This window comes from Triturus cristatus, chromosome 5_1 (assembly GCF_964204655.1).
Source record: "Triturus cristatus chromosome 5_1, aTriCri1.1, whole genome shotgun sequence".
NCBI classification, from domain to species: Eukaryota; Metazoa; Chordata; class Amphibia; order Caudata; family Salamandridae; genus Triturus; species Triturus cristatus.
The window spans coordinates 505,280,141-505,293,008 of record NC_140587.1 but is presented as its reverse complement, the minus strand read 5'-3'; the positions used below and the strand labels follow the sequence as shown (position 1 = coordinate 505,293,008).

General features: G+C 44.4%; 1 protein-coding gene across 1 annotated transcript in view; it reads left to right on the top strand.

Moving 5' to 3' along the window:
* The window catches only part of CHMP4C (charged multivesicular body protein 4C), a 115,778-nt gene that overhangs the window by 71,496 nt on the left and 31,414 nt on the right, over positions 1-12,868 (top strand). Inside the window, exon 2 of the mRNA XM_085605356.1 lies at positions 12,235-12,412. Within this exon, the coding sequence (XP_085461482.1) occupies positions 12,235-12,412 (178 nt within the window). The remainder of the gene's footprint in view (positions 1-12,234; positions 12,413-12,868) is intronic.

The window sequence follows — 12,868 nt, the reverse complement described above, 5'->3', positions numbered from 1 at the left end:
TGTTTATAGCAGGTCAAATTTTGCCCAAAATAAACATTTCTGCTAATTCGACCGGAATACTTCCACATTAGAATACTGATAGCGGCCATCTTGGATTGGAGCATTTTTATGGTTAAGGCCGTACTTGCACCCATTTTTTTGAATTGTAACATTCTCTCAATTAGTCTGACATCTCTTTCTATGCCGTCAGTATCGCATAGAGGTTGATGGACAATATCGCAAGCGGAGAATGACCACACAACGCGTGCTTGCTTCCCTGATGGCCAGACTCAGCAACGTGAGGTCTTACCAATGTGCTTTGCTGTTATCTGCTTTTGCTGCTCTGCCCTATGGCAAACGAAAAGGGCAGGAATGCACTATATCTATCAGATACGACGCATTCCTGTCCTTTTCCCCCGCACTGGCGCATGATGGGCTGCCGTGTGCCAACACAGGTACCTTTGTACCATGGTGCAAGGGTGCCTGCGTTGAGGGGATGATTATTTTTGTGCAGGAAGGAAACCTGCACAAAAATAGGTCTCGTATTTGAGAGAGATTAAGCTATTGACATTGTAAATAACAATGCCGTTTCTTTAAATGTTTTAAAAACATAAACAAAAATAATGTCATGAGCAATGCCAATAGCTCTAACTTTAACAATGCCGAGACCATTGCATTGTAAAAGCTTGTTACACCTCTCTGCAACGCAGCTCTGTGGCACTTACTGGAGGTACCTAGTGGGCTATTTGGACCCTCAGGATTCAAGGGGACTTTATCCCCCAAATTAAAATGGCCACAGGGCGTGTTTGCACACGTCAGCTCAGTTGCCCCCCTCCCTTCACCAGTGTGCAAACGTGCCCTGTGGTGCGTTTTAAGAGGTAGTTTTAATCCCCCTGCCCTATTATGTACTAGGGGCTTACAGAGGAGGTCATTCTGATCACAGGCGTACCCCAACGCATAGTGTTCCTAGTGTATGTAAGTGTTTCAACTGTATTCGAAGTGTCTTTTAGCATAGCACTGGCTCTAGGACTGGTTAGTCAGTCAGTTACCACTAGTAACCATCTGAAAAAAATTGTAAAAACTGCACCAAAACCCAAACACTTATAAATTCACCCAGTTACTCTCCTTGCAGTAGTCTAATAATTCAGTCACTACTCAAGTACTCATGCACTGAACCAAGCCTTAGCACATGGACTGCTTCAAACGCCTATCCACTAGGCATGCAGTCCTCTAACCACCTACACACTTGTCTTTCACACCTTCAATTCCCCAGTCAGTATCTATACACTCCAGCAAACACCCTGTCACTCACCTTGCACTCCTCCAGTGACCCATTCAGCACCATGTACTAATCCATTCACTGTGCGAAAACCCAAACACACATAAATTCACCCAGGCACTCTCCTTGCAATACTCTAATCATTCAGTCACTACCCAGGTACTCCTGCACTGAGCCAGGCCTTAGCACATGGACTGCTTCAAACGCCTATCCACTCTGCAAGCAGTCCCCTAACTAACCAACACACTTCTAGTTCTGCACTTATACATTCAACAACAAAAAACTATTTCATTTTCAATATTTTAAAAACATTTTTATTTCCATTTATATTAAAAATATATATTGTAATTTAAAAAATAAAATATGTAAAAATAAACAGTTAAAAAACTAGAAAATCAATGTAAAAAACTATTATTACATTTAAACATTATCATTTAAAAAAAATCTTCGAAATTCACTGAAAAACCATAGGTTTCAGACAAGTTATAGTTAGCTGGACATTTCACTCGTACAAAACCATTGAAATTCCTCCGTTATAGTTAGTTCTACTAACTATAACTCGCGCGCCTGCAATCCACTGCTGATGTCACATATTAAATCATTCATGACATGGTCAGTGACATCACTGATGATATCTCAAATGACATCATCTAGTAGATGTAATATGTGACGTCATCAGCAGTGGATTGCGGGCGCGCGAGTTATAGTTAGTAGAACTAACTAGAACGGAGGAATTTAGCTACCAGATCCAGACATTTCTGAAAACTAGACATCCGGGGGAGTCCGGGTGGTGCGCCTTGCATGCATTTCACAACATTTTATTATCGATAATGCCATGCAAATCTCAAACTTTCACTAAAATTACACTTTTTTCTTGCATTTCTGTGACATGAAATTCCAGAAGTCACTGGGATTTACAAAAGTCTTACAACCCAGCGTTCCCCCCCACTTGTTCTGATAAAAATGCTATCCCACTTGTGTGGCTGGGTGTAGTGCCCCCAACTGACACTTCAAACCAGGGTCAATGAGAGTTGCTTGTGGGACTCCCTTTGACCTTGGTTTGATGCATGCCTGTTGCGTACACTAGGCCAAGCCACACAAGTGTAGTAGTATTTTTATTGGAACACAGTGTGGTAAGGTTGTGTATTATTGAGGATTCTGGAAGTTGACGTCACAGAAATGCTCAAATTGTGGTATTTTAGGCAAAGTTTGAGGTTTGCCGGACTTTCCGGGATGAGAAAACTTTGTGAAACCCATGCAAGGCACACTACCCTGGACTTTCCTGGTTGTCTAGTTTGCAGAAATGTCTGGCTTTGGTAGGGTTCCCTGTTGATGTCTCCACATTGTGGTTTGGGTGCTTTTCTGTCGCAGGCACTAGGCGTACCCACACAAATGAGTTAGTTTTTATCGGAACACTTGGGGGAATGCTAGGTAGTTGGGCATTTGTGTCGCCACAGATTCCAGAACAGTCCATCACAGAAAAGTGAGGACTTTTTTTTTTCAAACCTAATTTTGAGATTTGCAAGAGCTTCTAGGTAAGAAAACCTGGCAAAAGCATCACGAGTCACCCTAAACCTTCAAAATGTGAAGGTTTACTAGATTTCCCTAGGTGCCAGCTGAGGTAGGACCTAACATTAACAGCTACCAACATTGCAAAAAAGGGTCACTTTTCAGTGGAAAAGTTTGATGTGCCCTTGTTGTGTTTTGGAGCCTTTCCTGTTGCGGGCACTAGCCCTACCCACACAAGTGAGGTGCCATTTTTATCAGAAAACTTGGGGAAACGCTGTGTGGTAGGACATTTGTGGCTCCCCACAGATTCCAGAAGTTTTTCTCACAGAAATGTGAGAAAAAAGTGTGTTTTTAGTCAAAGTTTGACGTTTGCAAAGGCTTCTGGATAGGAAAACATTGTGGGATCCACACAATTCATGCTACCCTAACTGTGGTAACAGTGAATTCCTAAACCTGCACAGAATTGTGTGGTCAACGTATTTAACGTGTTGTAAATTTGTTTTAACTCGCACTATTTTAAATTCACTTTTAATACTTCATTGCTATTTTAAAATCACTTTTAATACTTCATTGCGAAATCAGACTTACCCAGCACTTGTAAAGCTGCACCTGGTCCCCCCCGCCCCGGTACATCACGGCTGAGTGCCGATTGTGTGGAGGGCGGGGCAGGCAGCAACAGTGATCGTAGGGAGACACTTCCGGTCCGGAGGGGGTGGAGGCAAGCTCCCGTGCCTGTGCCTACTTAGGGCCGCTGTGTCAGCGTTCGCGCGCAGCGGGCACGCCGCTGGCGCGCCTAAGGCAAGCCCGTCTGCGCCCGTCCGTGCCCGATTGGGACCAGGGGCCACGACCCCTGCCCTTACAACCCCACGGAGGCAAACACCAGACCAACAAAACAGTATTCGAGGTAATCCCTGCTAGCGCGGTCACCCACCCTAACAAACTGTAACAAAATGCCATGTTTAAAAACCTGTCCAGGAAACACCGAAGGACCATTTTCCTGTTATGGCTGTAAATGGCAGAGCCTAACGTCCCCATGCCATCCCCATACAGAGACAGACAACCGGTACACCATTAGATGCCTATACTTCAATGCCAGGTCAATACCTAAACATACCATCGACATTTGGGATACCCTAAATGAGAGAAACCCCGATCTGGTTTTTGTAACTGATACCTGGCTGGGGGATAATAATCTCCCGGATATTGCCAATGCCCTGCCCCCGAAATTCAAAATTTTCAAGCAAGATAGGCAGGGACGGAAGGGAGGTGGGCTGGCCATTATATTTAAAGACCACCTCACCTGTCTCCACTCCGAAATGGTGCTTACAGGAGAGCTTGCAGTATTACCGTTTCATGTATCCACATACTGCTTGGGGGAGCAGTAATCTACAATCCTCCAGGCCATCAAACTGATCTGAGCGCCAAAATTCTTACTCCACTTCTTCCCCTATGCCTGAAATATAAACACTACTTAATCATAGGAGACTTTAACGTGCATTTCGAGGAAGTACACAGCACCACAGCTAGGCATCTGGAAAAAGATATGCAGATTCTCAAGCTTAAGCAATGGATTTCAGGCCCCACACATAGTGCTGGGCACACTTTAGATCTGCTATTTTCTAACATCGAGTCAACAAGGATCCAGGAGATTATCCCTGTATCCTGGACAGATCACTCGCTTGTATCCTTCACCTTTAACCTACCGGGGACTGCCACCAAATCCCCTAAAACCGCACGAGTGGCAAATAGAGCTTGGAAACTGGTCACCCAGGAGCGGTTCCAAGCCCACTTCTCCCCTGATAACCTAGCCACCCGAGACTATCTCCTAGCCAACACAAAAGCTACCCAACTCGAAGCCGAAATTATCAAAACTCTAGATACTTTTCCACCCAAATTTTCACCCAAGCCCAGAAACAAGTCTCCATCCGAAAAATGGTACACAGGATCTTAAAACACTGAAAAGGAAGTGTAAATCATTAGAACACTCCTGGAGAATGTCAAAACAAACTGGAAACAGACAGAATAAGTTATAGGTCTGAGTTAAGGATTTACAATAACTCCATTGAAACAGCAATAAAGACCTACTTCTCCACCCGGATAAAAGAAAACTGCAACTCAGCCAAGGAACTTTTCAGAGTTGTGAGGGAGCTTTGCAAACCAGCCAGCCTATCTCAAACCCTGTCTCCCTCTGAGGAAAATTGTGAAGAGATTAGTGAATTTTTCTCTAATAAGATCAGCACAATCTATTCATCATTCCCCAATGACTCTTCTTTATCCCAAACCCACTGGGAACATATACCGCCACATCCAGCTAGCGCGACGCATATGGGCAAATTTGCACCTCTTACAGAACTAGAGGTGAAAAAAGGTATGTTGGAAATAAAATCAGGATCCCCCTTAGATCCATGCCCCCACTACATATTTTCTCAGATCACTCCTACAATATGCCCCTATGTCACTCATCTCCTTAATAGATCACTGGACACATCTGTATTTCCAGAAATATGGAAACAGGCTATAGTGACCCCCCTGCTGAAGAAAGCTGGAACAAACGTTCATAACCCTGAAAACTATCGGCCCATCTCCCAGCTCCCATACCTTTCCAAGGTTTTGGAGAAATTGGTAAACAGACAGCTGGCCAATTACCTGGAGACCAACGAACTGCTGGACTGTTCCCAAACTGGCTTCAGAGCCACCAACAGCACAGAGGCCACCCTTTTGGCGGTTCTCAACGACATAAGATCATCGACGGATCAAGGTAAAGCTGTTGCCTTGATCCTACTGGACCTGTCGGCAGCGTTCGACACGGTATCACACGACCTCCTGCTGAAAATTCTCCATGAAAAGGGTATCCATGCCAAAGCTCTCCAGTGGCTTAACTCTTTCCTGAAGAACAGAACCCAGATGGTAGAAATGGGTCAATTCTTCTCGAGAAAAAAACCCATCGGCTGTGGTGTCCCCCAGGGAGCCTCTCTGAGTCCGACACTTTTCAATGCCTATGTTTCATCCTTGGCATCGATAAGCAGGAAATGGGGACTCAGTATCTGCTCCTATGCAGATGATACACAGTTGATGATTACCATAGAAGACAGACATGAGGATACCAGGGTCAAGCTAAACAACTGCCTCTCGGAGATGGCAATATGGATGACTACACATTGCCTTAAGCTACACGCAGGGAAATCCGAGATACTGCTCTTTGGTGGAGCACATCTAATCTGGGATCCAACCTGGTGGCCACCATCCCTGGGTGATGCCCCAGCACCCAAACAGTGCGCGAAAAACCTAGGCATAACCATTGATAACACTCTGTCCATTCAGGACCATGTGCGGGCTCTGTGTGGAAGAGGTTATGCCATCTTAAAACTCTTAAGAAGGCTGTTCCCATGGATCCCCCTTGAATGTAGAAGGACGGTCACACAAGCATTACTCCCTAGCAGCAGAGGTGTAGCTAGAGCTTGTGGCGCTCGGGGCTATCCCTCAGATTGCCGCCCCTGGAGAGGGGGATGAGGGTTGCTGGGGAAAAAGGACCGAGAGACACATAGTATCGCCGCTAATAGTTACCTCGATCATGCAAGTTACATGCACATACATGACACCGTCCAAGGCTACACAGTTAAATACACCGGTGACCGGCAGTACAAAGGAGAACACACAGACTGCCACCCTGCAGGATTTCAGGAAGGGCCTAAAAACATGGTTATTCGATTAACGTCCCTAATCAGCAGCACCGCCCCCACCCTCCAGCGCCTAGATACCCTCACAGGTGATAAGTAGCGCTATGCAAATCCTGTTTGTTTAATTGAATGACACCAGATTTCCACACATCGTTTGTGCGCTACATTAGTTTTATCTGTCAAATTGTATGTCTTTGCAAGTTAAGTGACCACTTCAATGGAGATTGTGCTGTCTATAAATGACACTGCGCGAACACACCATGCTTTAATGATGTATGTTCAACATTGTGAGTTCAGTGATGAAGCACTGATGGCAGCGACGCCACTCTGAAAATTGTTCGAGCACCACTGGGTGTTCCCAATCCTGTTTCTCTTGGTTATTACCTTCTCAGACTCAACGAAATTCTAGTCCCCCTCCCATATGAATGTGTCACAAGCCCTCTGGACATTATTAAGGCAGGTATTGGCCTGATAATGTGGTAACCAGATATTTTACTCATTTGCATTTTTAAAGAAGGGCGCATGTTGTGTGTGTTTTTAGTGTCTCACCAGAGTGACCAAAAAAAGAAGCCTGCTGTGGTAGGCCCTTTATAGTTTTCAGAGCTTGATACAGTCTCTGACAATTCTATGTTTATTTGAAATTGCTGGCCTCTGTGCTAAGGCTGGGTGTTAAGCAGTCTGGATTCCTCCTTGCACAATTGTTGGCTCAATTACTTTAACTGTAACTCTAAACCTAGAACACAAACCCTAACCACAAACCTGCGGTATGACCCAATCGAAACACTTATGTTCATCCAAACCTTAAAACTAACCCGCAATCTAAGCATAATCATACATGTATCTCTAAACCTATTGTTAATCCAAGCGATGCTAATAATTCCAGTCCTCGTTCCACCCCTATCCCATTCATCTAACCATCACCCTCATACTAGTTGTAACCTAATTCTTTCTAACACTAATATTGACTGTCACTCCAACTCAAACACTAACACCAGCTTTAAGGCAACCCCTATCTCGTGCCCTAACTCGAGAATAGCAGATCTTGTTTCACTGCAAGATTTGTGCATGCTGTGGAGCCTTATGTTAAAAAACAAGAACTGCAAACTTTAGTCCATTCTCTAGATGTCACCAGGTAGGTATGTGAAACTGCCCTATCGAACCTGGCTTCCCCAACATTATTATTAATCTCAGCAGCAAGGTTTACTGCAAACATGGTAAAGGGCAGACCACAGCTCATCAGTTAGAGAATGTCTGAGCTCGCTCCCAGTAGAGAAACACTGCATACTCAGGACAGTGTGCATAACCTTCAAAGCCCTTCACCAACTTACCTAGCATCAGGAACTACACGTCACTGGGCAAAACAGAAACCCCAGAAACAAAGAAGCACTGATGCGAATGGAATACTCTGCCACACAGTGGCACATATCCTGTGCTCTGTATACAAAGGCTATAGGCTACAATGCACCTGCAATAATGTGTCTGAGCATCCCATCGGCCAAACTCCAAAGTAGGCCCTTACTCCATCTCAATAACAGCACCCAGAATATGGATTTTTTATTTATCCAATAAAACTCCATATTCATGCCTCATAACACCTAACACTAACACTTACGTTTGTGACATTTAATTGCAGCCCTCTCCAGCACCTGCACCGCCACATATGCAGTGTCATTCTTAAATCAAATATTGTAGTGTGAAGAACAAGCTGACTACTTAACATTCACTATAAGACAACACGTCTTTGCTAACATGGATTTCTATGACTTGGATGCATTTCTTAAAATATGTATCTACAAATTGCAAAATGCTCTGCCGTCATCCTGAACATTTCTTTGTAAATATGTATGTTTATTATTTGGAATCATTTCTCACATTTTTTAGTAAAAATAAAAAACTGTAGAGTACTTTAACATCGTCTGCGTGTGGTATAAATTTTCAAATAAAGAAATAAAAACGTAGAAATTACCAGCATTCGCAGGGTTCTATACTTTATGGAATGCTCTCCGACACCCCACTGTACAACCGGCGGCCATGTCTATGTTTCTACAGGGCAATGCCTGCAATGTTCAGCTCATGGTTTGTGCACGTGGAGGGGCGCAGCTGTCACCGGAAGTACAGCTAACAGCAGCAGGCCGGAGATAAAGGAAGCATAGCTGCCAAGGTTTCAGATTGCTAAGTGTGACATTTTTATAATGTCAGCGTAATTATGAGTGACATTTCAACAGCTATGAGTGACACTTTTTTCGCGTAGCTTAGAGGTCACAACCCCTGTGCAGACTGTAATTTATCTCAAAAGGACACACTGAGCAATTTGATAAAAATCAATTTGTTGATAACAGCAGGGTGTGCGTCACCGCCCGTTATTTATTAACAATCTGAAGCTACGTTGCATTGCTAGTCTAAGCAATTAACATTGAGACAATTAAGCATGGGGGTGCATGGAAGCCTCGGGAGAAAAGTTTGATTAAAGTACACATAGCCTAGGGGTCACAATTCGGCTGTAGGCAGTTTTATTTCAAATATATACTTTTTGAGAGAGTGAGCATTAAAAAACCCGCACTATCTAAGAGTACTTGCACCAGTGCGTGTTATGCAGCAGGCTGTAAAAGTAGTCTAAAAAATACATATGGCACTGCACAGAAGTGTTTGCTTTAAAACAAACCTGCACTCCTACTGACTCCTGAAGATGAATGACTTCTTGTGGCAGCTGTGCATAGGATCCCACGCGCAGGTGCCGACATGAGAAGCTTAGACAGCTCCTATACTTCTGCACAGGTTCGCCGGCGACTCAGAAGGCCTGCCTCACTCGAGTAAGCCATAGGTAGGCCTGAGGTCATGGGTCGAGTCGCCAGGCGGGATCTCATCATGCTACTTTGAGCCGCTCTCAGCGGCCTTGCCCAGCACTTAGCAGGCTGTTGACCAACTTAATTTAGCTGCGGCCGGGCCGGCATTGCCTGGGCCCGCCTGTCCTGGATGGCGTGCGTTGGTGGTGTGAATCAATCCATTTAGGGGAGGAGATGTGGTCCGTCGGCTGCGCTGCCGACTTTGGTGCAGGAAACCGAGGCTCGAGGTCGCGTCCACATCCTGTGATTCTGGGCAAATCACTTAATCTCCCCGTGCCTGAATATGTAATGTAAATACGGTGCTATGTAAAGCGCTCTAATACTAGGGTGATCAGACGTCCTGGATTTGCCCAGACAGTCCCCGTTTTTCACCAGCTGTCCGGGCAGAATTCGGCAATTTTGTCTCATGTCCCGGTTTTTAGAAGGGGTTGACTGAAACAGTGAGAGTCACTTTTTTGGGGGTGTTCTAAAGCTTTGCTAGTTAGATACTGTTATAAGAAAGCAATTTAATTAATAGGTATGATTTGGATTGTAGAAATTACATTGTATTTACTTTCTTAATGCATCTTCCGTGATTGTATGTTGATGACAGCTGTCATTCTGCGCCAATCCGTGGATGAAAAATGGTAGTCCTTCTATTTTCCCCAAATGTCCCGGTTTTTGGTTCTCAAGATATGGCCACCCACCCTATCTAATACCTTCGGGTCGAGTTCGCGCTATATAAAAGATGCAATAAAATAAAAAATCCCCACCGGGACAGGGTCGAGTACCTCGAAGCTGGCTCCCATGAGCAGAATTATGGCACCGCCTAAACGTGCAGCACAAAACTTTGATAAATGCCGCCCGCTCGATGTGCACCGCGGGCGGCAGCTGAGCTCAGCATGACTGCGGAACCGGACCTGTGACTCACTCGTCCCCGCCTTAGCCCGTGACCGTGTCTGTGCGCGGGAGGTTGGGATTGCCCAGAAGAGACTGGTGACCCGGTCGCGACTCGCTCGCGCGCACCACCACTATGCGGTGCGTGCAGCGTGCGTGCGCTTGTGCAGGCAGTAGTTGCAAGCAGGTCACGTGAGCTTGCTTTGCACTTCGAACAGGGCCGCGAGGCACTGGCGGCCCGTTGTGGCGGCCTTTATAATTTATTTGGGGACTGGGGACACTGACTGACAAAGTGTTAGACAGTGAGTGTCCCCAAATAAATTATAAAGGCCGCCGCAACGGGCCGCCAGTGCCACGCAGCCGCCGCCTCCAAAACAGTGCCGCCTGGGGTGGTCTGCCCCCCTCGCCCCCCCCAGCTACGCCACTGACTAGCAGATTGGACTACGGCAACGCCCTGTACGTAGGCATGGCAGACTACCTCTTCTCACACTTACAGGTGCTGCAAAACGCAGCTGCTAGGCTTGTCTGCAATAAAGGTAGATTTAGCTCTGCGTCCGTATGCTTGAAAGAACTCCACTGGCTCCCCATGTGCCAAAGAGCAAGGTTCAAACTGTTGAGTCATGCGCACAAAGCACTGCACAACGTCGGACCTAAAATCCTTCAGAACAAAATTGAATTCTACATTCCTACAAGATGCCTTAGATCAAGACACCAAGCATTAGCTAGACCCAAACGCATAAAGAAAGTCAGAGCTGGCGGTAGGTCATTCTCACACCTAGCAGCTAAATACTGGAATGAACTCCCTCTGCACTTGCGCCTCTCCGAAAACTATGATTCATTCAGGAAACAGTTAAAAACGCACCTCTTCCCGATATCATAAGTACTAGTAGTTGATGACCCCCAACACAACCTATCGCATGTTCCGCTAAACAGCGCCGTGATATCCGTCAGGATGAATGTTGCGCTTTATAAATACAAATACCCTGGATTCCCCTAGGAATCTAGTTTTTAGAAATGTAGAGGTTTGTTAGGTTTCCATAAATACTAGCTGAGTTAGGGCCCTAAATCCAGAGTTTCCCTCATTGCAAAAAAGGGTCAATTTTCAGTGGAAAAATGTGATGTCTAAGTTGCGTTTTGAGTCCATTCCTGTTACGCCCACTAACCTACCCACACAAGTGAGGTACCATTTTTATCAGGTGACTTAAAGTAATACAGAATAGTAGAATGTTTGTTATTATGAATTGTATTTCTCTGCATTTGTGCCTTCCAAAGGTAAGCCAGTGTGTAAGAGAGAATAAACTTTGAGATGGCCTTCTGAACCACATGCTAGTATGTATACACATATGTTCAGAAATATGCAAATAACCACTGGTCCTAAACTCCGTATCTAGTGTCCATTTCAGAAATACATAGGATTACTTGATATCCATTCTTCACTCTTTATATTTTATCATATTAATTGCTCTATACCTGGTACACATTGATAAACCATTGTAAGGTGCACCTCAGTTGTTGGCTCTGAGTACCTCAAGTTCTTGGAAAACCAACAAACCCTATATTTCCCCACAAGCAATAGGGTCTAGCGGACATAGTGGTATCTTGCTTTTGTAAATCCGCGATTGTGACAAGAAGTTACAAATGAAAGCGTTGTCACACATGGACGTTTTTTCCTACTCCTTTTCAATATAGTTTTATTTCAATGGTTAGTTTATTCAGAAAAACCTGGAGGGATCTACATAAATGACACCTTGTTGAATTTCGTCTATTTTTTAGAAATCTATAGCTTTCTGGGATCACCCATGGATTTCACAGCAGTTTCTACCATGCACAGAGTCCAGGGGTTTCCCTAGGTGTACAAAGCTCAATGTATTCTACCTTATCCTAAAAAAAGTAAATTACCCCATTCACCAAATGTATTCTATTTAGTGGAAATATTTGACAGTCCTGAAAGCATTTCCCAATACTGCTCAAGCATTTATTTAGCAGTAAGAAATTTTTCCAAGCGTTTGCCTTTTTGCCACTAAAGCCATGTGACCGACCAGCTAACATGACTGCTTGTGCTTTTCCGCAGCTGCTCTACAGGCTCTGAAGAGAAAGAAGCGCTTCGAGAAGCAGTTGGTACAAATCGATGGAACACTTTCCACTATTGAGTTCCAGAGGGAGGCACTGGAGAACTCCCACACCAACACAGAAGTGTTAAAGAACATGGGCTATGCTGCAAAAGCTATGAAATCGGTTCATGAAAACATGTATGTTTTTTTTTTTTTAATTTGCATTAGAGGGCAATGATGCATGTTTTAAAAATATCTGTCAAATGCCATTTGGGAAAGCCAGCTGATTTAAAATCACCATATAGTAATGTTGGTCGTAATTCTGTCTCTGTAATCCCATCGTCTTCCACGTTGGTATCCCTGCTGTATTGGACTTAATTGGCCATTCACTACTAAAGCAACAGTCATTACCATGCTGCCTACATTAGGTAACAAGACCTTTTTATTTATTTATTACAATAGCAAAGCATAGAGAGAATGGCAACAATTCCCAGTCCCCTTATCTTACCAAATATTTGAAATCATATATTGTGTGTGGGATGTGGGTAAGAAATTTCAATGACACTCATACCAGCAGATCTGGGATCATGTCAAGTTTGTAACAGGACACTATAGGGAAATATTTCGAAAAACATAGTAATTTATTCTCATGTC